Source organism: Thunnus albacares, chromosome 14 (genome assembly GCF_914725855.1).
Source record: "Thunnus albacares chromosome 14, fThuAlb1.1, whole genome shotgun sequence".
NCBI lineage: Eukaryota > Metazoa > Chordata > Actinopteri > Scombriformes > Scombridae > Thunnus > Thunnus albacares.
This window is the reverse complement of record NC_058119.1, coordinates 9,248,471-9,274,839: the sequence shown is the minus strand read 5'-3', so window position 1 is coordinate 9,274,839 and position 26,369 is coordinate 9,248,471. Positions and strand designations below refer to the sequence as shown.

General features: G+C 40.3%; 1 protein-coding gene across 1 annotated transcript in view; it reads left to right on the top strand.

Moving 5' to 3' along the window:
* disc1 (DISC1 scaffold protein) overlaps positions 1 to 26,160 on the top strand; it is a 50,419-nt gene extending 24,259 nt beyond the window's left edge. The window contains exons 10-14 of the mRNA XM_044373346.1: positions 5,663 to 5,723; positions 13,186 to 13,429; positions 15,769 to 15,813; positions 22,709 to 22,832; positions 24,828 to 26,160. Coding sequence (XP_044229281.1) covers positions 5,663 to 5,723; positions 13,186 to 13,429; positions 15,769 to 15,813; positions 22,709 to 22,832; positions 24,828 to 25,027 — 674 coding nt within the window. The 3' untranslated portion in view covers positions 25,028 to 26,160. The remainder of the gene's footprint in view (positions 1 to 5,662; positions 5,724 to 13,185; positions 13,430 to 15,768; positions 15,814 to 22,708; positions 22,833 to 24,827) is intronic.
* Positions 26,161 to 26,369: the final 209 nt, after the last annotated feature.

Sequence of the window (26,369 nt, the reverse complement as noted above, 5' to 3'; positions counted from 1 at the left end):
CTGGGAAGGATAGAGGCCACCTGATTTAAAAAGCTGAGGTCCATTCAAAAAGACAGTAAAATTGTCAACAAAGGAGATATCCTGCAGTAACCCTTTAGCCATTGGTGTATGTGACTGAACTTCACATGAAAACATGGGGGGAGGAGGGCAGAAATAATTACCTGCTTCCTGGTGTCCAGCAGACAGTCCATGAGGCAGACGAATTCCTCTTTGAGAGTCTGCGACTGTTGATTTTTTATGTCGTTGGTGCCAGCCTGAACAACGACTGCAGACGCAGAGTTGTGTTGCTTAATCAGCTGCAGATCGGTGGGTGTAATGTCCTTTACGCAGTCACCTGGATAACAGAAAGTCCAGCCACCATGCACTGCCACATGCTGGACCATAGATGTGCTGACAGCAAGCACCGAGGGTGGGTGCCACACCTGAGTGTGCATGCCTGACCATCTGGGGAGATGGACCTGGGTGGCAGCAGGTGAAGTGTGGTCTGTGGCAGCAGAGGAGTCATCAGCCGACTTGGGAGCAGATGTCCAGGCTGGATGGTGGCGGCGTCAGTGTTTGTTCTTCTTGATTTATCCAGCTATTCAGCACCACATGACTCCAGTGCAACACATTTGTTTTTTTGTCTTTTGCCGGATCTCCACCATCTATTCTTTCTTCCATACAGCTCCTACTCCACTGTCATCTTTGTGCTTTATTGATCGTTGGCAGGTTTTGGAGCCTGTCCAGGCAAAACTCGACCGTGCATGCAAGTCCAACAGCTGAAGTGCAGATCAAAATACTGTCACTCTCTGTGTTATTAAACAAATGCAATTTTCCTCTTAATGGAGTGCCGATAGTAAAGCTGAGGACATATATGATTTATTCATGACTGCCTCTTTTAGGGTGCTTCTGTTGAGAACATGATGGAACGTATGACAGCTCTTCTCCTAAAGTGTGTCTGAATGATTGAGAGCCCTATAATGGTTAAGTGGACCCGGGAGAATGTTTCCTGGTTTTTGTTTCTGAAGTTTCAGCAGTATTCATTTTTCCTGTGATTAAGTAGAGGACGTCATTCCATTGTGAATTTGTCACATGTATCATAGCATCCATCCCCATAAGAATTACTACAAAAACAAATGCAAGTTGACTACTAGCTACTACTGTAGCTCCAACCATAGCATCAATCAATTTCTTTTCTTCAAATCCACTCAGAAGGGGGATGAGTTTCATAGTGTTAGTTTTATCACTTATAAAGGCAAAGATAGGCCACTGTGAACAAAGTAAAGACCAAACATTTGTTTACAGCTGTTTGTTTTTAGCCACATAATCATTTGGTCTGTGACTTTGGTTCAGACCAATATTTTGAAAACTATTGGATAGATTGCCATGAAATCAGATATCCATGGTGAATGGATGAATCCTAATGACCTGATCCCCTGACTTCTCATCTAGTGCCAATAACAGGTCTAAATATTCACCTATCCAGAGAAATATGTCAACATCTATTTGATGGATTGGCACAAAATTATGCACAGACATTCATGGTTCCCAGAGGATGAATCCTAATGAATTTGATGATCCCCTGACTCTTCCTTCAGTGCTACAATGGTTGACATTGGTGATTTTAAGTGAGCTATAGGATGGATTGCCATGAAATTTGGTACAGATATTCATATTCAAATATGAATATTATTACAATTCATATTTGAATTGTAATAACTTTGGTGATCGCCTGACTTTTCATTTACTGCATCTGGTCAAAATTTCTGTTAAAAACAAGGACATTTTTTTATCACCGTGAGCTCAGCTGTACTTAGACTTAGCACCAATTAGCATATGTTACTATACCTTTAAGATTGTAAACAAGCATGCCAAACATCAGCATGTTAGCATTGTCATTGTTCACATGCTGTCTTTAACATTTAATTTCAAGCACCACTGTAGCTATACAGCACAGAGCTGCTAGCATGGCTGCAGACTCTTAGTCTTGATCAGACAGAATTCTTGTGTGGAGCGAGGTGACAAATTCAGAAATGTGTTTTTGTGGAGAATGTATTAGCCTGGTGCTGATGGAGTTTCCCAAAGGATCCAGAGGAAATAATGAGATGCCAGTTTAATGGAAGGTTTTACGACTGCACATTTTGGGAGAGTCCATCTTTGTTGGTTTTCTTAGTGCTTCCCAGAGTCAGTCGTCAGAGAAAATGTTATTTTATAGCCCACAGCAAAGTAAGTTTTTAGTCTCCTCTAAACAAACTGAGTCATAATAACAGTGTGAGCATGTCTAACATTTCAGTCATAGCAATTCAGCACCCGGAACTGAAGTATATATTTGCACACAAGCACAGATTTTGTACACACAGCCGATTTTTTGTCAAATGATTCCTTTTGTTGTGCATTCGTGCATAGCCCCACAATATGTTACGCTGTGCCAGCTGCAATCTGTGTACTGCTATGCTTTGTGATCCCACAGCCTTAAAGTATCATGGGTTATTGAGTGTCTGTCTGCGATATCAGCCTGTCCCTCTTCCTCCATTAGCTATGCTGCTGGGCTGCTGTTAAGTTCTGATACATTCATATATTGTGAGTGTCTGCATATGCTGACTGTGTGTTTGTGTTACCTGCAGTGCTGTTGCACTCAAACAGCCCGAGCTGAGCTTAAACACATTAATCACAGTCAGTGCCTTCAACTCAATTACAAAGACACACAATTTCTCTTCTGCCTTATTATGCGCAGGCTTTTATAACACGCATATCGGTGGTGCTGCGTTAGCACGGAGCCGCCTCTAATTTGTTTGACAACACGAAGGCCTCACAGATGTTGGGTGCTTTTATTGTTACAAGGCGATGAAGAAATTACTGCATTATTCACTTTCAATTAGAGAGCTGTTCAAATGCTCATAATGCAGCAGCAGCAAATCCAAACACCTTGCCATCGTTAAGTTCTGCAGGCTCAATAACTGTGCATCAATGTGCGATATATCTGCTCCATTTGCTTTATCTGTCTGAACTACTGATTGTAATCATTAGATTCATAATTTTTTTATCAACTTTACATCCATTTAGCTCAAGTAATTATTTCTTCATTAGGCTAATGAATGAGTATTTTGACCCTTGAAGCGAATGGCCTCTTGGCAACATCAAGTAACACATTCTCACCGTCTTTCAATAGTATCTCAGTCCTGTGTTTGTGTTATGAATTGAATGGCCTCTTCGATTTTGGCAGAGGCCCTTGGCAGCAATCAGTGATGTTTAGCGCCTGCTGAGATCACTGGTGTGAAGGAAGACTGAGCTCATGAATTTTCCAATGCAGGGTCATGTTGAACGCCTCTGTGAGGTTCCTCCAACACCAAATATACTATATCACGGAATAACAGAGTGGCTCTTCTCTTCTTTATGGGCTTTTTAGTGCCGATTTTATTCGCATGGCCTGCCAATGACAGCAGCCTCCTGCAGACTTACAGGAAGTGGTAATATCACCCGGTGCTGTGGTTCCACTCAGCGCAGGAGGAGGCTCTGCTGCTTGATGTCTTGTCCCATTCTGTAAAGAAAAGATTATTTTCATCTGTCACACCCGAAAAGCCTCACTAGTTTTGCCACTGGTTGGCATGGCGACAGGATGGCACACTGACTCTCCTCGGCATCAGCAGTATCAGCATAGGAAGAAATATTAAGTTAATACACTCATGTCTGCATCTCCCATCTTCATGTGCCTCTTATATTGACTATTTCTATTCCTCACAGTATATTATTTCTAAATCTGGCTCTCGCTCTTGTTCAAGGCATAGCCTACTTTGTCACCTCACATCTGTACATGCTCTGAGCCATCCAAAGTCAGGCTTAATGCCCCCATGTATAATTCAGCGGCTATCTCCTTGCACGCTGCTTAACGGAGCCGGCATGAATGGAAGTCGACAAGGGAGACTTTGTCAGGTAGGATAGGATCTCACATAGCAATTAAAGGGGTGGTAAGTGAGCTGTCTGGTCCTCGTACACCAGATCAACTCACCAGATATGTGATAGCTACTCCAGCAGCCTCCCTCTTCCTTCTGATTGAGCAGATTTGGCCACTTTGAATCGAAACGACTCTCAGGCAAGATCTTTCTCTCTCCCTCACTCTGTGACACACACATGCAACCCCCATAAATAGCCTGACTATCTCCATCTCATTTCTTCCTCAAAGTATGGACAGGAATGTGTGTGTGTAAGTGTGTGTGTGTGTGTGTGTCAAAGCTTTCTCTCAGCCATTTTCCTTCTCCCCCTGCTGTGCCAGCCCGCAGCCTGTCTCATCCTGGAGCTGATGCTGTCTAATAACCACCATCAAGACAATGACACAAATTATATTTCAAACCCCAGTGTGATTCAGAGCACCCAATTATGTTACTTTTTCTCTGTGTGAGTTTTAGTCAATATGAGAAAGCCACTTGGGCATTGGTTCCCAGCTTTTATTGGTTCATGTCCCTTAAAGAAACAGTTGAAGCATTTTCTGAAAATACACATATTCGTTTTCTTGTCGAGAGTTAGATTAGTTAAATACCACTCATGGACATCTGTCCATTAAAAATATAAGGCTGCAGCTGCTTAGCTTAGCTTAGCATAAAGAATGGAAACAAGGGGAAACAGTTAGCCTAGCTCTGTCAAAGATAACAAAATCCACCTATCAGCATCTCTAAAACCTACTAATTAACACGTTATATCTCTTTTGTGTATTCATGCAAAAAACAAAGTGTGCGAACCACCCAGTTGAGATATGTAAATTTAACTGCAAACTGTAAGATTTAACTGTGAGAAATGGCTAATTTGATTTTTTTTTACTTGCCTAAAGGGGTAAAATGATCCAATATTGTATGAGAAAATAGCAACAAATTACAAAAGAAAGCCAGAAAAAATATTCACAATAGGTGTAGCTGAATATGTTTGATTTTTGCTTATCCAGTTAATAATTTCATGACCTGACTCTCAAGGTGGGAACCACTGCACTAGAGTGTGTGGAAAAACGCTGTGACTGACTGTTGAATTGTACAGATGTTGGGAACAGATATATCAGTCCAGCTTTGTGTATGTGTGTGTCTTTTAAGGAATAGGAGGATTATATTGAATGTTCCAGTTTGTGTGCACATATACTGTAAATGTGGTGCAATTTGATATAAATGCATTGTGTTTAAAGATCTGTTGCTGCGGGGGGCATATTCTCATGTTTCATACATGAGCTCATTAACGGCGCTCAGATTGCCCTCCTCTCCATCCAGACTGCGTCTGCCTCCTCAGGCACAGCTCACTGCTGGCAGAAGGGTGCAGGAAGCAACATAAGCTATCCCTCCAACTTTATGCCCCACAGAAAATCTGGCACGATGTAAGGACCTATGCCATGATAATATCTCCTTTTATCCGCAGGCCGTTTCCAATTTTATCCCTTCCTAGAGCAGCGGGAATGATCTTTACTCAATTGTATATTGGTGTCTGTACTGAACTGTACTGTTACAGTTTCTCAGCACAATACCATCACCAACTGTGATTATTACTGCCTTCCCTAACAGTGCCCATGCACAATATAGCTAATGACAAGCCGGTTTTAATGCTATTAGAGCTGTGATTGTTGCTAGGATACCCCATCATGGTTAATAAAATTAATAAATGAAGTGCAAGTAACATGCTGTTTTCTCTCTGTGCTTCTTTCTCCGTACAGAGAGCCGGCTGAAAGAGAACACTACCAAGTATATTGAGCTATTGGAGGACAGATTGCACAGGTAAGAGTGTTTTGTGCTGTGTCTCTTATTTCTTCATTTGTCTGTCTTATTAGTACAGACACGACGGCTCAATATTCCACAGGGGTAAAAAAGGAGGAGACATAAAGAGAGCAACAGCCTCCAGGGATTTTTTTCTCACCTCTATTGTCCTCTAACCAAAGCACCGTCTCCCCAATTCATCACTTCACCCACCACCTCATGCTCTCACACCTTTTTCTTATGCGGTTTTCTCCCACAGCCCCTTTCTCACATTTCACTCTGTCTCTCACCTGCGCAATTTGTCTTCCTCTTCTCACCTTCACACATATTTTCTATACCTTTATGTTTTTCATACAGCTACATGAGCTCAGTTTCAACCTTTTCTCGTCCTCTCTGGAAACAATTTTAGACAAAACAATATATTGTTTGACTGTTTCATCTCTTTCTATTTGAGTCTCTCAGCTCCTAAATCACAGAGGACAGGTCTGTTGTGTTGCAGTGTGGTCACTCTGCCAGCCAGACAGTTACACAACAGGATTGTGATGTGCTGAGTGGCTGACTTTTTCAAGCAGAGGGTGTGGAACACAGTCAACTGTCAACACCATATGCATGTTTGTGCTTCCTTATGGAGATTAGCTGCTTAGCTCGTCCTCAGCAGACAGACAACGCTGAGCAGCTGTGATGAGATCGGGTCTTATTCTGCAACGTTTTGGAACTATTCGTGTTTTACAGATGAATAGTGCTGGTACTGGTTTTGTGTACACCATATGAGCTGTGCTTTTCATCTAGTCTCTCTTTTTTAAGTGTTCAGAGGAGAAAGGTTAGGCCGCCTGGGCTTACTTTGAGCCAGGAAAAGCCTATATTGTTAGAGACACTGTGCTTGGCCGACCCTTGTCTGTTTGAGGTGTGTGAGAGGGGGTAGCTTTCTGTGTTGCATCCTTGGAGAGGCAGGGTCACCTCTCTGGATGGGAGCCAGGAATCAGTCACACACTGCAGGGCTGTTTGTTGTTGAGGGATGCGCAGGCTGTTGTCTGCGTGGTCAAGGAGCAACATGGCTGCGATCTCGGTGCCCAGCAGGGAGGCACGCCTCGGGACCTTCACTGTCAGTAGGGCAGATGGCCACTTTGTGTTTGGTTTGTTTGATTTTTCTGAGAGTACCTGTCCGTGCCATGTATCTTATATGAAAAATGTGGAAAAACAACATGGCAACAATAGCTGACTTAACGCGTTTCACCACAGAGCCTTTGTCAGGGTGTTTTACATCAACCAATGAAATCTAAAAGATGTCCAACCTAAAGGATGCTGCACCCCAGACACAGAAACCTTAAAAATAAAAAAGCACAACAAAATGTTACATAAACCGCAAAAATCATCACAAAGCCAACACATCAGTGAGTATTAAAACCTGCTAATACAGTGAAAAAACTACAAAACCCTTCTATTAAACAACTACAAAATATATATTTACAAACACTCTGATGCTAACACCTTCATTCAATCCCCTCTGATGTGAGCTTCTGAGATTATGAATCCAGAAAGTCTCTCTACATTTTCCAAGGAATTATATATCATGCTTTGTCAGCCCCAGATTTACCTTATCAATACTAATAAAACAAAAATCCATCATTGAATGCTTGACCTCCAACAAAGTCAGGCTACTTTTATATCTCCCCTTTTAATCATCCTATCTTTTAGTGAACGCTCAGTTTCACCACTCTATTCTTTATTGCATGAACAGTTGATGATATAGATCACACGTGGTATCTAATCACATCACTATTGATAGAAAAATCACATTAAGGGACACCCTCAGGGGTATTGGCTACTGTAAACTCATTTTAATGCTCAGCTCGTTCTATATTAATTGATTGGCTTTCCATTCTGGACCAGCTTCTATAACCAGAGGCAGCCCAGTTCAAATCACAAATACAGGTCTGGCTTCAGGCGAGGACCAGTAGCTTCCTCCAGCTCCAGTTTGGCACAGTGACACATATTTTGTTTGATTGAATGGCCAGTTGTCCCCATATGAACGTTGACACACACAGCGGCTGCACACACACACACACACACATACTCAGATACACACATGCACCCATCATCCACTGTAAATTTTATCAGTCAGCTCTAATGTACATTACTGTTGATGGAGTGTTGTGTTGTTGGGGGGTGAGAAGAGGAGGAGGAGGAGGAGGAGGAGGAGGAGGAGTGGGAAGGGAGGAGAGAGGCAGATTAGTGCTGGTGAGATGTCTGGTCTCCGTGGAGACGGATGGTGTTGAAAAAACCAATTATCTCTTCCTTGCTAAAGACTAGAACAGGATGTTAGAGCAGCGCAGATGCTGTAAGTGTGTCACCAGAACAAAAAACATTTTATTCAGATGAGCAGCACAGTTATTTAATACATTATGTAGATGTTTCATTAAGAAAAGCCTCTCATATTTGTCCTACATTTAGCCATTCTTCTATCGAGATTTGGGTGCCATTTATAATATTTCATGGTTACAATGCAAATGGGGTTGAAGTCATTAAAATACTCAGGCAAAACCAGTTCTCTTGGTTAAGATTGCTTAGATGCCTGGAGCATCTAAGCAGGGAAACACAGTGGGAAAATACTCTATTATCATTTTTGATACACTGAATCTTGTCAGTAAAGTATAAATTGTGTAAAACAGAGGCACCCTGGTTGCTTAGATGAAAACCCATCTTACAAACAGTTCACTATATCCAGCATCCATCACACCTCATCAAATAGTCACCGCCTTGTATTTCACCATATTACCAGTATTAGCACCTCTCCACAGCTGGTGTTATTTGAGTTGTTGCAGCACAGCAGTGCCAGCAGTTGTCCCATCTCCTTTTTTTCATGATAATGTGTGAATTCTCATTTTGTTTATGGATTTTAGGGATCCTCAACACAAGAGGCACTCATTTTATTTTATTCATGAGACTAATTCACTGAAGAGTTGATCCTTATTAGCGTTATGTCCCATTGTGATTGAAGATAGTAGCTGTTTTTCATAGTCTGACTGTTCTTATGAGACCTAAAGATGCAGCTGAGCATATGGCCTAAAGCTGGGCATGACAAAATATCCAGAATATTGCCATTTGCCTATTCACTTTGGAGAGGTCTAACTGAGCCTACTGGTACCAGCAGGACCAGACCACTGCTTCTCTGTCCAACAGTTAGATTTATAATCCTTCCTCGGTAGTTGTCTGTGTGCGTACGTAATGCCTTTAGGAGAAAGAGCAATCCTGTCAGTCAGCAGTCCCACAGGGGGGCTGAGCGACTGTAGAAGGAGTGTGCTTGCCTGTCTCTCCTTCTTATTACTGGGCCATCAGCAGAGCAGCACGCCCACACCCTGTCACTGTCAGATGGCAGGCCGAGCGGCTGCCACCAATTAACCCCCGGGTAAAGAGTTCATACCGACGGGCACCAGGACGCCACCATCACAGGGATGCTTAGGAGCTGACATGTTGTCTGAATTTTCAGTTGTTGATTTGGTGGTTGTCATTGAAGAGGAGCTTTTGTGATAAATGAAGCCGGCTTTGACATTTTAGAGGAATTTATGATTGTACAACACTGAATCCCCACAGAGAATGATTTATGGGCATGTGTGTGTGCAAGTTAAACTGTGTGTGCCCACCCATATCTGTGTGTGTGTGTGTGTGTGTGTGTGTCCCTCTCCACTTCAGAAGAGACAAATAACAATGGCATGGCTCACTGGGTGCGTCCCCACTATAGCAGAATTCAGAAGCAGCGGCGTTGAGTACTGAATTGGTGAGGGCAGGGGGCTGGGCCGAGCAATTATTCTATTGTCTGTGTGCCAAATGAAGGTTAGAGAACGGCTGAGAGGCATGCATTGGCAGCGTACAGAGGTTGGCAGCCTTTTCAGGCAGTAGATGGACTGGAAAACAAGTGGCATTCAATTTTCAGGAGGGCCTCATCACTGCGAGAGAAGAAGGAACAGAGGGAGAGATTAAACAATATTGTCTAGGCGCATTTTTGCTTTTGAGTTTGTTTACATATTATGGAAAATGAGCAATTTCTCTAATCTAACTGCGCGGTAGGGAGGCACACTCTAGGTGAAAATACAGAATATATTATAGAGGCTTATAAGTAAGTATATTTGTGCTTAGAGTATGAAATTGTTGTGTTTTTATCATTCTGAATCACTCAATGTGAGAATTAGTGTTTGTGACAGTGAATCTCCTCCTGGGTTGGAAATATGCTCGGGCAGAGAGATGGAGGACATTTCTCCCTTTAAGATGTTTGAAGCATCTCATATGTATAAAACCCACATCTTTGTCCCTGTCAGCTTTAGTTTGTTTTTTGCACAAGGATGGATTCCTGGAAACAAGGCTGTTATTGATCAGTAAAGCAGAAACAGGTTTTTTTTTCTTTTTAACTTTGAAATATTTATGCTGTTTAGTGTGGCAGGTTTTGCTTTTTGTGTGTGTGTGTGTGTGTGTGTGTGTGGTGTAAAAGTATAAGAGGTAGAACTTCTAACAAGATCAATAGATTTGGTTCCTAAAATGTCACCTGGGACCAGACTTATTTGGGAATGATTTATCTAAAGGTCACTGAAAGACGAAGGGGAATAAATATTTTAAAGGTCAGAGGTCTCAAATGTAAATCAGTCAAGGAGTTTTTTCATTTTAAAGAAATGGAAAACCTTTTTTTGAAAGTCAAAAGACCTGCTTATAATTCAACATCAATACTCTCACCCCCTGAGAGGTTCCATCACCGTGATGAAGTACCAGATACCATAAAGTGTCTGATGTTACTGTAGAGCAGATGATAAACATGCATCTGTAGTGATAAAAGCTAGACAAGGTTCTGTTTGATAAGTGAAAATATTGTATTTGCTGCTGTGATGGCACTAGCTTTCACAAACTAAGTAAGTGCAATGGACAGTTGCTTCCTCTGATCCGTTACTATATTGCTCATTTTCTGAATAATATATTCAATCAAATAGAGATGCTTTAATTGCTCTCTTCTTTTTTTACACTCAGAGCTTGCATCTTTGCTGTCACATTGTCAGGGCGAAGGAGAGTAAAGGAGAATGACTGATTGTAACTCAATGAGTAGATAAACAAAAAAGAATCTTCTTGTCCTCACCCTGAACTCCTACTCAGTGACCCCAGCAGAGATGAACACATCCAGGGTCTTTTTTCTCTCTCTGCTGCAGCTCTTTGAAGAAAAGGGCAGCCTACCAGGAGGACATTCACTCTCATTATATTTTGTCAATGGAAATACAATCTTTGAATGTTTCATTTTCCCCTTGTCGCACTTTTGTCAGTGCTTTATCCCATAGATGTTATTAAAGATGTCCTTTACTGTGCCTTATACAACCACTGTACTTTATAATCATGTAGCAATTCACAGTGTAATTTTAGTTTTGCCATCATTTTGTATGTCCTATTTTGCTAATATAAGTTTGAATATGACGTCTACACATTTTGTTTAAAAAAAAAATACTGTACGTTTAGCATTTTGTAGCCTAACACTTAAGCTATTTCTTAGTGTTTACACATGTACATATGAATGATTCCTGATAAATGTAACAAAAGTGTTTACAGGAACTTTATGGAATCATTTGGCATTTTGCGAACTGTATTTCAAACTTCAAAATTATCACCCAATCTGCAGTTCTACTCAGCTCTACAGAGCGTTATAGCATCTTTCAGCTCATTGTTAAGGTTTTCTGACCACAACTTAACTGTTGTTGTTCACTCCCACTGCTCCCATCAGTGTCATTTTTAAGTGCAAGCAGCTGTTTTCAATGAAAAATCCACTGTATGCTACCAGCAAAACTACAAAGTTGGCGACTAGCTAGTGAACATAGTTGAGCATTTTTAGCTGTTGTTACAGATCAGAAAAGAGCCACGGGTGGCTGTGGCTCAGAGGTGGACCCCAAAAAGCCCCTAATTGCTCCCAAATGTGTGTGTGAATGAACATTAGAAACTTGGCACCTTGCATGGCAGCTTCTGCCATCAGTGTGCATGTGTGAATGAGTGAATGTTTGCATGTAGTGTAAAGCGCTTTGAATGGTTGGAAGACTAGAAAGATGCTATATAAATGCAGTCCATTTTAGTTACAAAGACAAATATTATAAAGCAGAGCCAAACACAGAGTGAATTCTTACATTCATCAGGTAACCTGAAATGAAACATGACTCCAAATGAAAGTTTATGTTGCTCCATGTCTGCTAGATGTGTAAATAGGTAACTTTTTCCAAACATGTCTAACATATCAACATTAAAGGTGATAATTGATATCAGTATTGTACTCCCAACTTCTTTCCTCTGACCCCATTACCAAAAAAATGAGTTATTGCAACTATAAGTATTGAGTTTCAGCTAGCACGTGACTAGCTTAGCATAAAGGCTGGAAGCAGGGGGAAACAGCTCGTTTGGCTTGCTCCAAAAGTGAAAAATACACCTCATTACACATCTAAAGCTCACTATTAACACAATTGTTTGTTTGTTTAATTCATACATATAAATAAAAGGACAAGCTGTGGTTTTATGGGGTGTTACATACTGTTTCTTTCTGTGTCCAATCTTTATGCTAAGCCAAGCTAATTGCATCCAGGTTCTAGCTCATGGATGTATTATAAGAGCTGTATACCAGACCAAAAAGGGCGCCCATTCAGTCCAATAAGAGCTGCTCGCCTGGCTCATATTATTGCGTAATGTGGCCCACTGAATATGTGCAGTAGTGTTTCTCCCACTGGTCCTGCTTGCGAGTTCCCACTCAGCCCATAGACTTTACATTGTAATGACATCATGGATTTTTAAATCGATTTTCTCTACTCGAGGAAAGTTTTACAAATACAAAACCTCCATGGATCAAAAAATCATAATAGAAAGCGTCATAATTGACCTTGTTTGCAGTGTGCGGTGTCCTGTGAACAGTTTTACAGACATCTCTTTTACACTGGTGGTCTATGGGGAAAATGCTCTCTGGGCCGCAGGGGAATTTTTTGCTGCAATACCGCGAGTGACCACTGGGAGCAACTGGATGCAAGGCTGAGCAGCGGAGCCTTATCCAGCTCTTATTATACATCCATGTTCTAGCTCCATAGCCTACTAAACACACAGACATGAGTGGTATAGATTCTCTCATCTATTGTCTGGCAAGAAGAGTCAATATATATATATATAAAAGAGTAATTTTATACATAATATATCAAGTATGTATATACAATTTATGGTCCTGTATATTTTCTTGTGTCAAATGTGTAGTAATAAATTATATTTAAGTTACAAAATGTGACTGGAAATTTTTTTATAAATCTTAAACCGTTGTATTACATTGTAGTGAGAATATAGTCATTTTTAATATACTGTATTGTGATACATGCTAACAGATTGCATGACATTGTTTTGTATCACATTGTACAGTACGGTGTTGTGTCACTGTGATAATAGTGTATCACATTGCATCTGGTGACATCTCTCACATGTCTGTTCCTCTCTGTAGCTTTGGCTGTCCAGGTTTGGAGTGGATCTGGGAAGCTGACCTTGAGGCATGTCACCTCTTCTTACGAAGCCTCCAGCTGCGAACTCCCAGCTGCAGTGGAGCAGACATCGAAGATCTTCCCACCGCAGCAGTATATCCCTCAACCCAGCCGTGCACCAAAGAGGAAGAAGACTGCGCCATGTTGACTGCTTTAGGCGGGCGCTGGTGTCCTGAGGCCAACTTACAGAACTCAGAGTTCACTAAGGTAACACAACAGTAGATGCCTTGTTAACAACACATGATTTATTATTCATATAATGTCTTTGCATGCATGCATGCATGCTGGAGTACATAACAGATTGATATGTGCAGGCTGAGATTTAGAGTATCTTGAATATAAAAGATGCCCTTTTGAGGCATTCCAGTGCTGAGGTCTTACATATTTTCTACACATAGCCCATCTTTGCCTCTGAAAGGTCACACTAGAACAGCTTGTTCTTCACATTCACTTGCTGTTTCTTTTTTTTCTTTTCTTTTTTACCGCGGTGTGAGCCTCAAATAGTCTGCCTGCTTGGTCAGTCTTACTACTTGACTGGAAAGGACACATTCAGTGCGTACATTCAAGCTGTTGTCAGAATATAAAAGTCTGTCAACCACAGTGAGATGAGCACCAGTCTATTAGCACGTTTGCTCGAAGGTATTTCCAAATGAGGAAAATGTGGGCGAGGGAGGCAACCATTTGGAAACATTTTGGCTTCCTTGAAGAGTTTCGTTCTACAGATTGCAGAGTGCAGTTTTAAGAGTCTGTTTCGGCGTTTAGTGAGAATGCGTGTGTGTGCATGTGTGTGTGTTCGTGTGAGTGCTTTGTGCTGGTCTATCCCACAGTGAGTTGAGGTCCACCGCCCCAGGGCTGAGCCCGACTCATTCTCTCCTCCTCTCACACCTTCCTCCACCCACGTAGTCTGACAGCCTTGTCTGAGATAGGAACAAAGCCAACAGAGCCAGCATTAATAAAAAAAAATAGTACATTTGCCAGACTTGTTTCTGTGAGACTATACTTTGTTAGTTTGGCTCAGAGATTGTGATTTAACATAATGTTTGCTGTTTTTCAGCAGCAGTTGATTCTTTTCAATTTACTTATTTCAGCATGGACTGACCGGACTATAGCCATTGACACATGTTTGTCAGTGATGCCCCATAAACATAAATGGGTGCCTCTTTACTGGAGCTGTTGGCAGATTTTCCACTTACACTCATTCAAACTGGAAGCTGCGGATTTTCATTGTCATGTTTTATTCTCCCGCCGTGTTGCAACGTCTTTTAACGACTCTCACAGCCAACCATAAATATACACTTGACTGATGTCTTCTTTCCCTGCCCTGCCTGACCGCATTATATGAACTGCATGGATCTATTTTCTGCTTTCCCTTTGTTTCTCTCTGCTTTTCTTTCTCCTCCTAAAGCCCGGCCCCTCCTAACATTTCTGCAGGAACAAAAAGGTGAGATAGCCAACCATTTCTCTCTTCTGTCTCCATTCTGTGCACATTGTTTACTCTGTCCTCTAATATAGAAACACCTTAGTCCTAGATAGAAAAATAGTATTTCATGATGTGTTTGCAACAAATACATTTAGTTGATTTTAGATTTTTGAACGTATTCCTGGATATATAAAGAGAAGCAAAGCAAAAACACAACTGTAATTTATTTAATGCACACATCTTTAATACTGTAAATGCTTTTTGCAACATTTAGCATGAATGACAATACATCGATACCCCAACTAACCAGCTAACATGTTTTTCATAACCTGTAGAGGAGTGGGGGGGGGGGGGGGGGGGGGGTATTTCGCAGCCATTTAATGTCCTCCTGCATGTCTGAGGTTACACAGAATTTTCTACTTTAATTTTCTGTGTATTCAAGGACCCATGTGTCAAAAATATCCTGTAATTTCAAAGCTAGTTCGGTAGATATGAGTGTTTTCACTTCAAGGCTACAGACAATGGAAGATCAGTTGGATGCCAGAAAACCTTTGCAATCTACGGCATGTGATAGATTATATGTTACTGGGAGAGTGATGCAATTGGAGAAAGCAAAGACATCCAGTTGGTGTGACCAGTGCAAAATCGCAACTTTTAAAAGAATTAATATTAGATATGAAATGAAGAGTTAGGTGGTTGAACCCAAGTAAACGTAGGGTTACTTGAGAATAAATCAAAGAAGGATGTTGCACAAATTTCAATAACATTTTTAATAAAATAATAATTAAAACTTTGCTGATAATTACTTGTTGTTGCTCTGCCTTCTTATGTATGTACCCTAAAGTCACAAACAATGTTAGCGTCCAAAAGGTACAGTAATTACCTCCTTCCTTGTGTGAAGAATGTACAATTATACACTTTGAATACTAACAAAGGAAGCTGAAGTACAGATGAGCCAGTTAATCTATTTTCTCCTTGTCAGTTTTGGTGATGAATAATTACAACCTCCTCTCATTATGATGATGCTGCACACATACAGTACACAGCCAACATAATTGCATTTTCAATCATTCATGAGCAGGTTTATGGCTGTGTGGCCTCAACAAATGTTTCTCTTTTGTTGCAGAAATTGGAGGAGTTTTTGTTCTGCATGGAAGATAATCACCCAGAGGTTGGTAACACTAATACTGTCACAATATGGTTGAATGTTATCAGTGTAATTAAAGTGTCAGTTTCATTGACGTTGGGCTTACTGGGACACAGAACAATCCATTAGCTGACCTTAACTTAAACATGACCTCTGTCACCTGTCTGACTACCTGATCAATACTGATCTATATGAGAAGCCTTGGCAGACTGTCTGAGTTTGCACTTTGCCTTTTAAAACCTTTATTTATCCAAGAGTTGCTGAGCATGTATTCTCCTTTCAGCACGTTCCTGCTTTAAATTCATACATTTATACACATTCATGCCTGGTACCTAGACGGCACAAAGACACCTGTATTAAGGGATGTCAAGTCTGATAATGTATATGTCTAATCCTGGTTTCACTCTGGAATTTCTCTGCATGTGTACATATTACATGAACAGACTATAATAATATAGTTACCAAACACTCAAACCCTTAATAGACTGTTAAATATCTCAGAGCATGACTCAGAGAACAAAATTACTTCATCACAACTGTTTATAAACATTTAACAGCTGTATATAAGCTGCTCATCACTGGATAAATTCAAACCTTCTTGCACAAGTTCTAATCGACAGTTCACTAAACCCCTCACCTGAACAGCGATTGTCCGATTTTAGCTTAGAAACCATGACTAGACAGGTTTTGGATTTCTCCATGTTGAAGTGGTTAACATTGGACTGTAAATAGATATTGTGCATTTAAAGAGTTTGGGGGTGGTCTTTTAAAAAATTACCTTTCCAAAACATTTGGTTACCAGGGTAACCTTAGGTTCTCTGAATTCTGGGTGAGGTACGTCACTGTGAGTGCTTCACATGGTGAGATACCCAGCAAGGTTTGAAGGACAACTAAAAACAGAAGAGTTAAAGCATATTAAACAGCAAGTTCGTGTTCTCTAATGTAAGCTGTAATAGCATTTCAGGCTAAGTAGCTTACCATAGTAGGCTAACCCAATGTGACTTCACAGCAAGAAAACCTGGCTGCAGCGACATGGTGGATGACAGTCGCAATGGTCATCTGTAGAGAGGAAGTCATTAAGAAATGTTGAAATGATTTTTTAAAACATTCTGCTTTGTCAAATGTGCAAACTTACCAATGACAATACAAGAACATATACTGTAGGCCTATTGTATAACTCTTTAAAACTGAATTGCTATTACCCACTTTTAAGTAACAGTATTCCTGTTTACTCTTTCCTGTTTACCAGGCTGTGAATACCTTGCCTGGCCAAAAGTATGTGGACAACTGAACATTTGCTCCACATGTAATAGTGATAAGTGATTTTGATACCGTGGACATTAATCTGCAGCTCTGAAGCTTTCACTACTCTGGTTTCAGTCTTTTATGTCTCACTTTTTAACAAACATTAACGTTGATCACAGATTAAGAACGACAGTTATAAAAGAAAATGGATTGAGGTTGAGTTTGGGATGTTAGCCTCTCTCTCAAACTATGACCTACAATCCAGTTGCAGTGGGAAAAAACACAGACACTCCAACATGCCTAGATTCACTGTCAATTAAGGACAAGGTTCCTGTCGTCCTTTTGAGCCTATGTACCACAGAATGTAACAAATGCGGCAAAGAAAAAAACTTCTGCCACATGTCATCACATGACTTCCTGTGTATGGATGACCATTGTGGTTGCCCCCACACGTAATCTCCACCATGAAGACTGCCATGTTGCTGCAGCCAGGTGCCACACCTTCAAAGACCAAAGAGCATTAGCTCTTTGTGAGTTTACATGTTACGTGAAAAAACAAAACCTGTTATGTAAAATAACAGTTATGTAAAACAGTGTACAATATCATATCTGCTGTGTATTATTTCCCCTGGATGCTACTATATCACAGTTTTAGCAACACTGTGTAACTCCTTATTGGATTTGAGAAGTTCACACTCCAACCCCAGCCAACTGTTACTGTGTTACTGCCAAACACACTGGTTAGTCCTGATCCTAAAAGACTTTTTTCCTGTAACACTAAAAAATGAAAACATATACTGTTTAAAAATACAAACAATAAAGCATAAACTTTATCTTGCCTGTCCAAATATGTAAGTTAAGCAGCCAAACAGGATTTTGTTAAAATTAAACATACTATATGAGTCAAGTCTTCTAAATGGATCATCAAATAGTGATGCTGACTTTTTGTCTGGGACATGCAGCTTTAGCCATTTAGCATAATATATACAGTATGTAGCTATCAAGGGCATTTAAAACCTTTTCACAGGATTAATGCTAACATTAGCTTTACAGCTAGCTACAGAGCCCTTCAGCCGGCAGAATGAGCCTGCTTTTGTCTCCCACTGTCTGAAATCAAGGACCCATTGTTTCAAAAAAGGAGTTTAAGTGGTAAATCCGCCACTATTCATTTAAACTGTACATGTGCACTGCATGCGAGAACAGGTCAGTGTAGCAACAGTAATTTAATTTAGCTCCGTCAATTTACATTCACACACAAGGTGGATAGGTCAGTGACTTGTATATCTGAACTATGCAATTCTGAATCACAGTATTGAAAAACTAGCTGACATATAATGGTTCAATCACAATAAGGTATGATGCATCACTGAGTCAAATAATATGATGGCTGCTAAATGGTATCGTATCTTTATCTTGATGGTGTTGTGATAGCTTTGTGGAAGAGCTGGATTCTCAGCCTCGCAAAGAGTCTGACCTCTTTCTCCTTTCCATAATGACTTTAAGTAAATGATTTCCACTTAGCTGCTGCCAAGCTGCTGCCCTGCTGCCACAATGGAGATTGATTGGTGTATGTGCGTGTGTGTTTTAGTGCTACTCGATTTTCTTCTAATCTCTACTAATTGTACTTTTATCCTCTCAAGGTCCTTATATCCCCCTCTTCATACTGACCCACAGCAGCAAACAAAGAAAAAAGGAGATTATTAAATGCTGAATTCTTTTGATTGGATTTGATAATCAGGTAGTTTTTGTTAACCAGTCCTAACAGAAGTGAGATGATTGCTGTGTTCCAGTCACATACTACATGTTAATTAACTAGTTATTCTCATAGTATACTGTTTTTGCAGTTAGTATACAGGAAATAAGAGAAAATAAAAGATTTTTCAAAGGTTTTTTACATAATTTGAAATACTTTTCCCCAATACTTTCTTTACTGTTTCACCCCAGTTCTATTCAACACATGACTGTATGCAGTAAGTCCTCTATACCAATCTTCAAAATAACATACTGTACCAACAGGAAATAGTACAATACTTGCCATAGGACATCAATCAAACTGCGACTCTGGAGTGACAGAGACAGCAAAATGATTTTCAAGTTTTACTATTTATTCTCTTGTTTTTTAAGTATTTTTCACCACCATTTTGTTATGTTTTTTCACAGCTGTGAGCAGCTTCTCCATTTTCTTTGTGCATTGCATTGTGGGACCAGAGTGTATGCCAACAGCTCACTCAAAAACTAAAGATACATATAAATAAAAATCCAAGCTATGTAGTACATACTAATTCTAATGGTAAATGGGAAATCGATGAAATTAAGTATATTCAAAAATGCAGTATGCAGTCATCATGCATAATGAAAAACACTTGTTGATGGACACTATTCTCCCACAATGCAATGCACAAATGAAATGGAGGACCCACTCACAGCTGACATTGTAAACATTGTAAATTGTGGATGGTAGTAAGACAGTTCCAGGTAATATTTTGGAAAGCAAAAAGATTATATAAAAGTATTAAATCTTTTTTTTCACTTTTGTCACTTTTCCAGTATCATATTCAACAAAACCTACTCACATACTCAAAACCTGCTTACATTAGTATGTAGTATGGATGTGGGACACAGCTCAAGTTGTGATGATAGCTCCTCCATTTCCTTTGTGCATTTCCCTGTGGGACTCAAGTGTCGGTGAACAGCATACCAAATGCAGCATTTTTAGTCTGACTTTTTTGAGTCTATTGGTTTTATCACAGGTCACACTGCATACTAATAAAAAAATCTTCTAATTAGTATGCTAGATTGAATTGGGTCACAATTACAGCTACCCGCTCATATTTGTAGAAAATCTTGTAGATGATCTTGGAAACAGATAGTGTTAAATGTTTCTAAGTGTGGACCCATTAACTTACTAAGCGAGCACCAGCAATAACAGGCTGACTAGTTAATCATAAGCTAGTTAGTTTCCTTTTGAGTTCAAAATGAATTTAGCCACTTTATTGTTTGTAAAAGCAATTATGACTGTGAGTGTAATGCCGGTGCAATATTGGTTCTTTGTCTTGCCCACCGGGCGCAAAGTGTCAGGCCAAACAGCACCCATGGGAACATGCACAATTACCTGCTGCCTTTAACTCATTATTGCTTAAATAACCATACCAGTGCATACATGGGTCTGAATATTGAATTCTAAATACAACATGCTTCTGCAGTCTGCTTTGCTTACTTTGCCTCTTATTATATTGCCTCTCACATTAGCACTAATGTGCATCAGGAACCAACATGCCAATATATGTATGCTTGGGACTCTATTATGCAAATTGACATGTTGTTGAAATGTCATTTCCCATGTTTCCTTGTTTGTCAAAGGCAGAGGTGGCAGAGAAAGTAATTTGTTTTGTTTTGATCACCACCAGGAACAAAATAAGAGCTCTTGAATAGTTGTAATAGATTTTTTAAAGGGTTGAGTACAAAGTTGCTAACAAACTGTCAGGGATGTCTTCAACAGTGTCACTTGGTGCAGTGAGCTTTTGTTTTCTATCCTGTGGTTTTATTGACTTTACAAAGGCTGACAGATGCTTTAAGGTATGGAATCAATCAGCTACACAAACACAGGGCTCTTATCTGTTTAAGACGCTCCTAATCTTGGCAGTCTAAAAACAAACAGCTCAGTAATTCTATAGGTTGACTGGCTTGACACAGGCGGACAGGGATCCCACCAGATGACGCCTAAGGACAGATATGTGTTGATGATTGTTCATTTAATTGTGTCACACACACAAAAACAAAGATTTTGTCTTTAAATCTTTTGTCCTGCGGGCAGTTCTCACTTTAAATTTTACTTAATTCCTTAATTGCTTCAGGGATGACTTACACATATTGTCACGCCTCAGGCCTGTTGTTGTTGTACATTTCTTTTGGAGCATTACATCATCTGGAGAAGGAGTGCTATTCCAGGACAGAGACCAGATATATGACTTTCCAGTGATTGTTCTAACACCTCTGAGCTGCAGGGAGTTGATATTTTCTACCTGCAGCTATGAGTCAGATTAGACTTTCTATGTGTTGTTTGACAAGAGCACTCAGTCTGTGTGCACACGAGTGTGTGTCTATTTGCTTGAAGTACGTCTGTGTACTCTCGCGCGTGTGTTTGTGTTCTCTATGCCTGATAAGTATGAAGAAACTGGGACACGGCGTCTGCAAAGGGGCCTGTTCTAATTATGGCCAGCTCTGCTCTGCCCTACTGCACTTTGCTCCTCCGCCAACCTGACATCCCCATCATCCTCCAGTACACACTCGTCCTCACAGCATCATCAGGTGATCTGCAGCACATTGCTCCGTGGGGTTTATTGTACACATTATGACCTTGGAGCCTTGCCAAACAAAGATTTTGGCAGCTTCATATTTTGGCTATATCTAGTTCAAAACAGTATGGAGGATTTAAAGTAAAAGACACATTCTGGATAAAATAAGTTCTGCAAGTTCTGTTGAGCTGTGAGTCATGGTCTTAAGAGCACATTTGGAGACATAATCAAAACTAAAAATAAAGAGAGAAGAAAACAACTCAAGTCAAGAAGTGTGATGTACCCTTTTGCACTGAACAAAATCATTTTATGATTTGCACTTATGCCCTCTTCTTTTGTTCAGCAATTTTTATGGATTTTCCATTAAACCCATCATACATTTGTTTGCAGCATGTATTGGAAATAAACATGTATACAAGCGTATGACAGCTGCATTATTCAAATGATTACAGTTGTGAAAGGTACCCCTCCCACCCCCGCCCTCACCCCAACCATTTACACTTGCTCCCTTAAGTCCAATATCCAATATCCTTGTAGCTGAGGTGATTAATCAAACTCATACTTAAGGAAAAGATACTGTATCATAATGTATCGTTATATTTGTTAAAGAAAGAGAGAGAAATACAACCAACGCTGATAGGTCATCACTGATAGCTACAAACTGCAGTCATTATGCTTCACTATTGGCATTGTCTGTGCTTAAAAGCATGGTCATAACACATTGAATATATTGTGATTCAGTATGAAAACTGTTTATCAACTTATTAGCTTATAGTTTAGCTGTAGTCACAAAAGGTGTTTGCAGAGAAACTTGCTGTATTGATGACCTACCTTAATGCAAGGGGCTGCATTAGTATGGGTGTGTTGGCTCTTCATGTATCGATGAGATGAAGAAATATGATCAGTAAAGTCCAGTTTGAGTAATAGATCCACAAGTTAAAGAACTTATCTGATGCCAAAACACTGTACAGCGATTTATAATTCTAATTTCTAATTTCTAATTTTTTTTTTTTTACCAAAACCCTTTGTGTTGGTACAAAGACTTGAGTAATGTCGGTCTGAATGCAGCCTTACATTACACTGTGGGATTGAGTTATGCATGCATGTTAAAAGGTATTCAAGTGAACTTTTACCCATTTATTTTTAGTGTTGAGTTTACCCTCATTACAAGCAACAACATGTCATCTTGCTCAACAATGTTAATGATGAAGTTGTTTATTTTTCCTGGTGGTTTGCCTGTTCTTATTGTCAGATAGACTTTTGTCTTTATTCATTTTCGGTATCAGAGCCAGATATTTGAACCACTGCTGTTTTTATTTTTGGATCCTTACTTCCTTTCTTTACCCCTCATTTCATTCCTTGTTTCCTTTTCCTGCCAGGATGTGTGCAGCGAGGCCGAGGCTGCAGAGCTGACAGAGCGCTGTGAGCTGATCAGTGACAGACTAATGACCTTGGAAGATGAATTACAGACGGCCATACTGAACCGGGATCAGGCCCTCACTGATATCCTTTCACTCCACTCTAAATATACATATATCATGAACAGTATATGTGTGTGTGTGTGTGTGTGTTTCTGTCTCCATCCATCTCTGGGACCTAGTTTCTTCAAGGCCTCCCAAGTCACAAAAGTACACATCCAAACTACCTTTAGGCTGACTGATGTTAGCTTCCTGTGACTCTACCTTTTCGAAGAAAAAAAAAATCTCGACCTGTCTTATCTGACATTATGGGTCCATTCAGGGAGGGAATTGAAGATAAACTGGGATGAGAGGATTTTTCTTGACAGGCTGGATGTGCCAACTGGAAAATGAAATGGTAAAAGTCCAGGCGAGGTTATTAGAGGGCTGTTGATGTGGGCTGCCAGTCACCACGAGCTGAGATTAAAGTAGGCAGACAGGGGCAGCGCTGCGGCAGTGTTGCGGCAGCGCTGCGGTAGATAGAGGAATGTCACCGTAATGACTCCGTTCCCGTCATATCTTAATGTCCATCCTCCCGCTGACCCTCCCTTCCTTCTCCGGTTCCGTCTGCCCACTTCCACTTGCTGGAACTGGCTTGGAGGAAATTACAATATCCATGATAATGACTCAAATGAAACTGTTGAAGCTGATTACAGGTCACAATACATCATTTTCCGCGCTAATTAGAAAGCTGATTGGAAATAGATTAGTGTGTTTTTCTCGCTCCACTTTTCCCCTCTACACTGTGAGCTTATTAAGACAGATAGAAAAGGCGATATTCCAACACGGGGATGAAGATAATTTGCTACCTAACCTGCTGTTTTTTATTTTTTTTTATTTGCTGTCATGCCTCATTTCTCTTCTCTGAATACGAGCTGCCAGAAATACTTTAACAATCTGTCCAAACTGATGAAGAGGTTTATTTAGCTTTAGCTTTGGATGTCCAAAAGCAGTGTGTTACACAGTGTGCCCTTCACTCTCACTCTCACTTCACTCTGTTGAAGTGTGGCCGGACTGTTTTCACATCTGATTAGAGATGCATGTCCCCCGCCGTGCTGTCAGGGGTCAGTACAGGCTCTTCCACTGTTTGCATGATATCAATGCAGACTGGCAGTCAGAGATAGACACAGATTGGCCCCGCTTCTCTCCACCTCTCTGTTTTTGTGTCCTTACATGTCATTCATCTCAGCTTTTTGAAGTCAGTGCACTCATGCAAACGCACCGGGGACATTTGAGGACACTGAAGATACAGGGCAATATTGTTGTGTGGTTGCAAAAATTGAACAGAAACTGAGCTCGGGATGACGCTACTGTTGCCATAGTGACTGGAAGATCAAACCTTCAATCTCTGAGGGTCTTAATTGAATATCCTCTCTTGATAAAAGGAGGTGGATGGACAACACACAGACACAGAACCTCTGTGGTTAGTTTAAGGGCTTTTGACATAATTCTGGACTTCTTGGTCCCATTTGGACCATGTTGCCTTAAAAGTCTCATCGAACCTCCTGCAGTATTCATGAAAAGCTCTTTAACGGTTGGTTAATTATAAATGAGGACAATCTGTGTCCATTCAGACAGTAAAACGAGCCATCAGGCCCCATCTGCCATCAAAGCCATCCCTTTGATTTGCCACTTAAGCCGGACACTCACACGATTAATTTGAGTTTCTAAGCAGGTTAAACAATCCCCCTATGATGACAGCCTCTATCCCGTTTCATTGATGGTTTATGAATAATTTAGCTGGGCAGTCTGTTTGCTTGGGTCCCCACACTGCCACCCCGCTTCACAGATGAGATGAGCTCATGAATAGTGAATTGGATGGGGTTAAATTGGGTATGACTTGGCCAAATTGGAGATTGATGACTTCATCAGGTTATGGCTGTCCTCTGCTATTACCATTAACCATCGAGGGCCACAAGTGTCACACTTGCCCTGATATTTGTCTGCTGGCATGCTTTTTTATTTACATGTTAATGCAAATGTGTGACTCTGGGTTTGCTTATGTTCGCAGCATCATATTTTTCCTTAACTTGCGCCGCACAGTCGCTAGAAAAGGAAGTTCAGGAAGTAAAAGCCACTTTACAAACCATGCTCGCACAGCTCAAAGAGGAAAAAGAGGAGGAAGAGGAAGCGACTGAATTACAAGATGATGACCTCATGGAAAATGGGATTGAGAAAGAAGAGGAGGAAGAGGAGGAGGAAGAAGAGGACCAGTACTTCAGTGACAGCTGGGACATTTGAAATGGATGCCTGTAGTGTTTTATGACCACTCACACAAAGACCGGCTCTCTGAGAGCCTGACCTCGGCTTTTCAGTAGGAGTGACCCCATATCCATTTACTGTAAAGCCTCACTCAAAGCGCTTTACAACCAGCCTCTGTGGTACTGCTGAAAGTTTCCAGCACAAAGCCTTCAACAGTCTGTGTAACATTTTGTCCAACTAGAAATGGAAAAAACATATATGGAGGATTTTGGTATAAATAGAATACATGAGACTTTGAGACACTTTAATGCAAATCTCTGAGATCTAAAGAGTGCCTTACTGTAGGCCACTGAGTCGACATAGTGATTATTTTTTCAATGAAGCTGTTTTTGGATACAAGTTTTCATGTCATGTCTTACTAGTGATGAACAATTAGGTGAATTTTTTTTTTTAGTTAAAACTTGACCAACTTAAGGTGATCTTTTTTTAATAACTGAAAGTTTGTTAGTTGTTATGATTTAACAACTATTTATTACATTTCGCTCAGCACTACAACTGTCTGTCTGTTTGAATATTTGCCGAGGACCAAGTGGACAATCTAAATATCTTTTACTGGTAACAGTCTTGCACATAAACTAACTGCTTAATTCTTAGGTCATCTGGCCACTTTCATGTATTTTCAGTACGACTGGACTTCAATTACATGTAATTTTGTCCATGAAATATCTCATGTGTGGTGCTACAGAATGTGAGCTAACTTGAACACTTTATTGTTTTCTATGTGTGGAAAATGCAATATATAGATTTTTTTTTCCTGCCTGGCCTTTAAGTAGTGCTCCATCACTGAAGGAGAATATGCAAAGATGGATGCTTTATAATTTAAAAAAAAAACATCTGTCACAATATTCAAATTGTGTTTTATGCATGTAGGAAATGTTGAAGCACAGAAAAAAAGTATTTGCAACTGCTGTTTGTGTTTTATTTTATTTGCCACTGATTGCAGATTGTGTTGTATTTTATTTTATTTTATGTCAGTTCAGAATCTTGACTTTTTGTACTTTCACCTATTAATCAGTTTTTTAATGTACTGTGCAGCTTGAACCTGCTGTACCATATTTTATATTTATTCCTTACAGTGTCTCACTAATTACAGCATGTACCATTCAGCCTAATGTTGTGTCCTGCTGTTTTCTTCTTGTATTGAGTTACAGCCCCTCTGGTGATTTTCCCTCATAGAAAATGTGCGGGCATTCTGCCAAGCAAGTGAGGGCAGTGGTGACATGTAGGAGATATCAATACGGTAATAAAGGTCCTCTAGTGAGGTCTTTAGGGGATACATGGGCTTCTATTGTTATCTCACCTCGGCAGCGGCGGTGTGGCT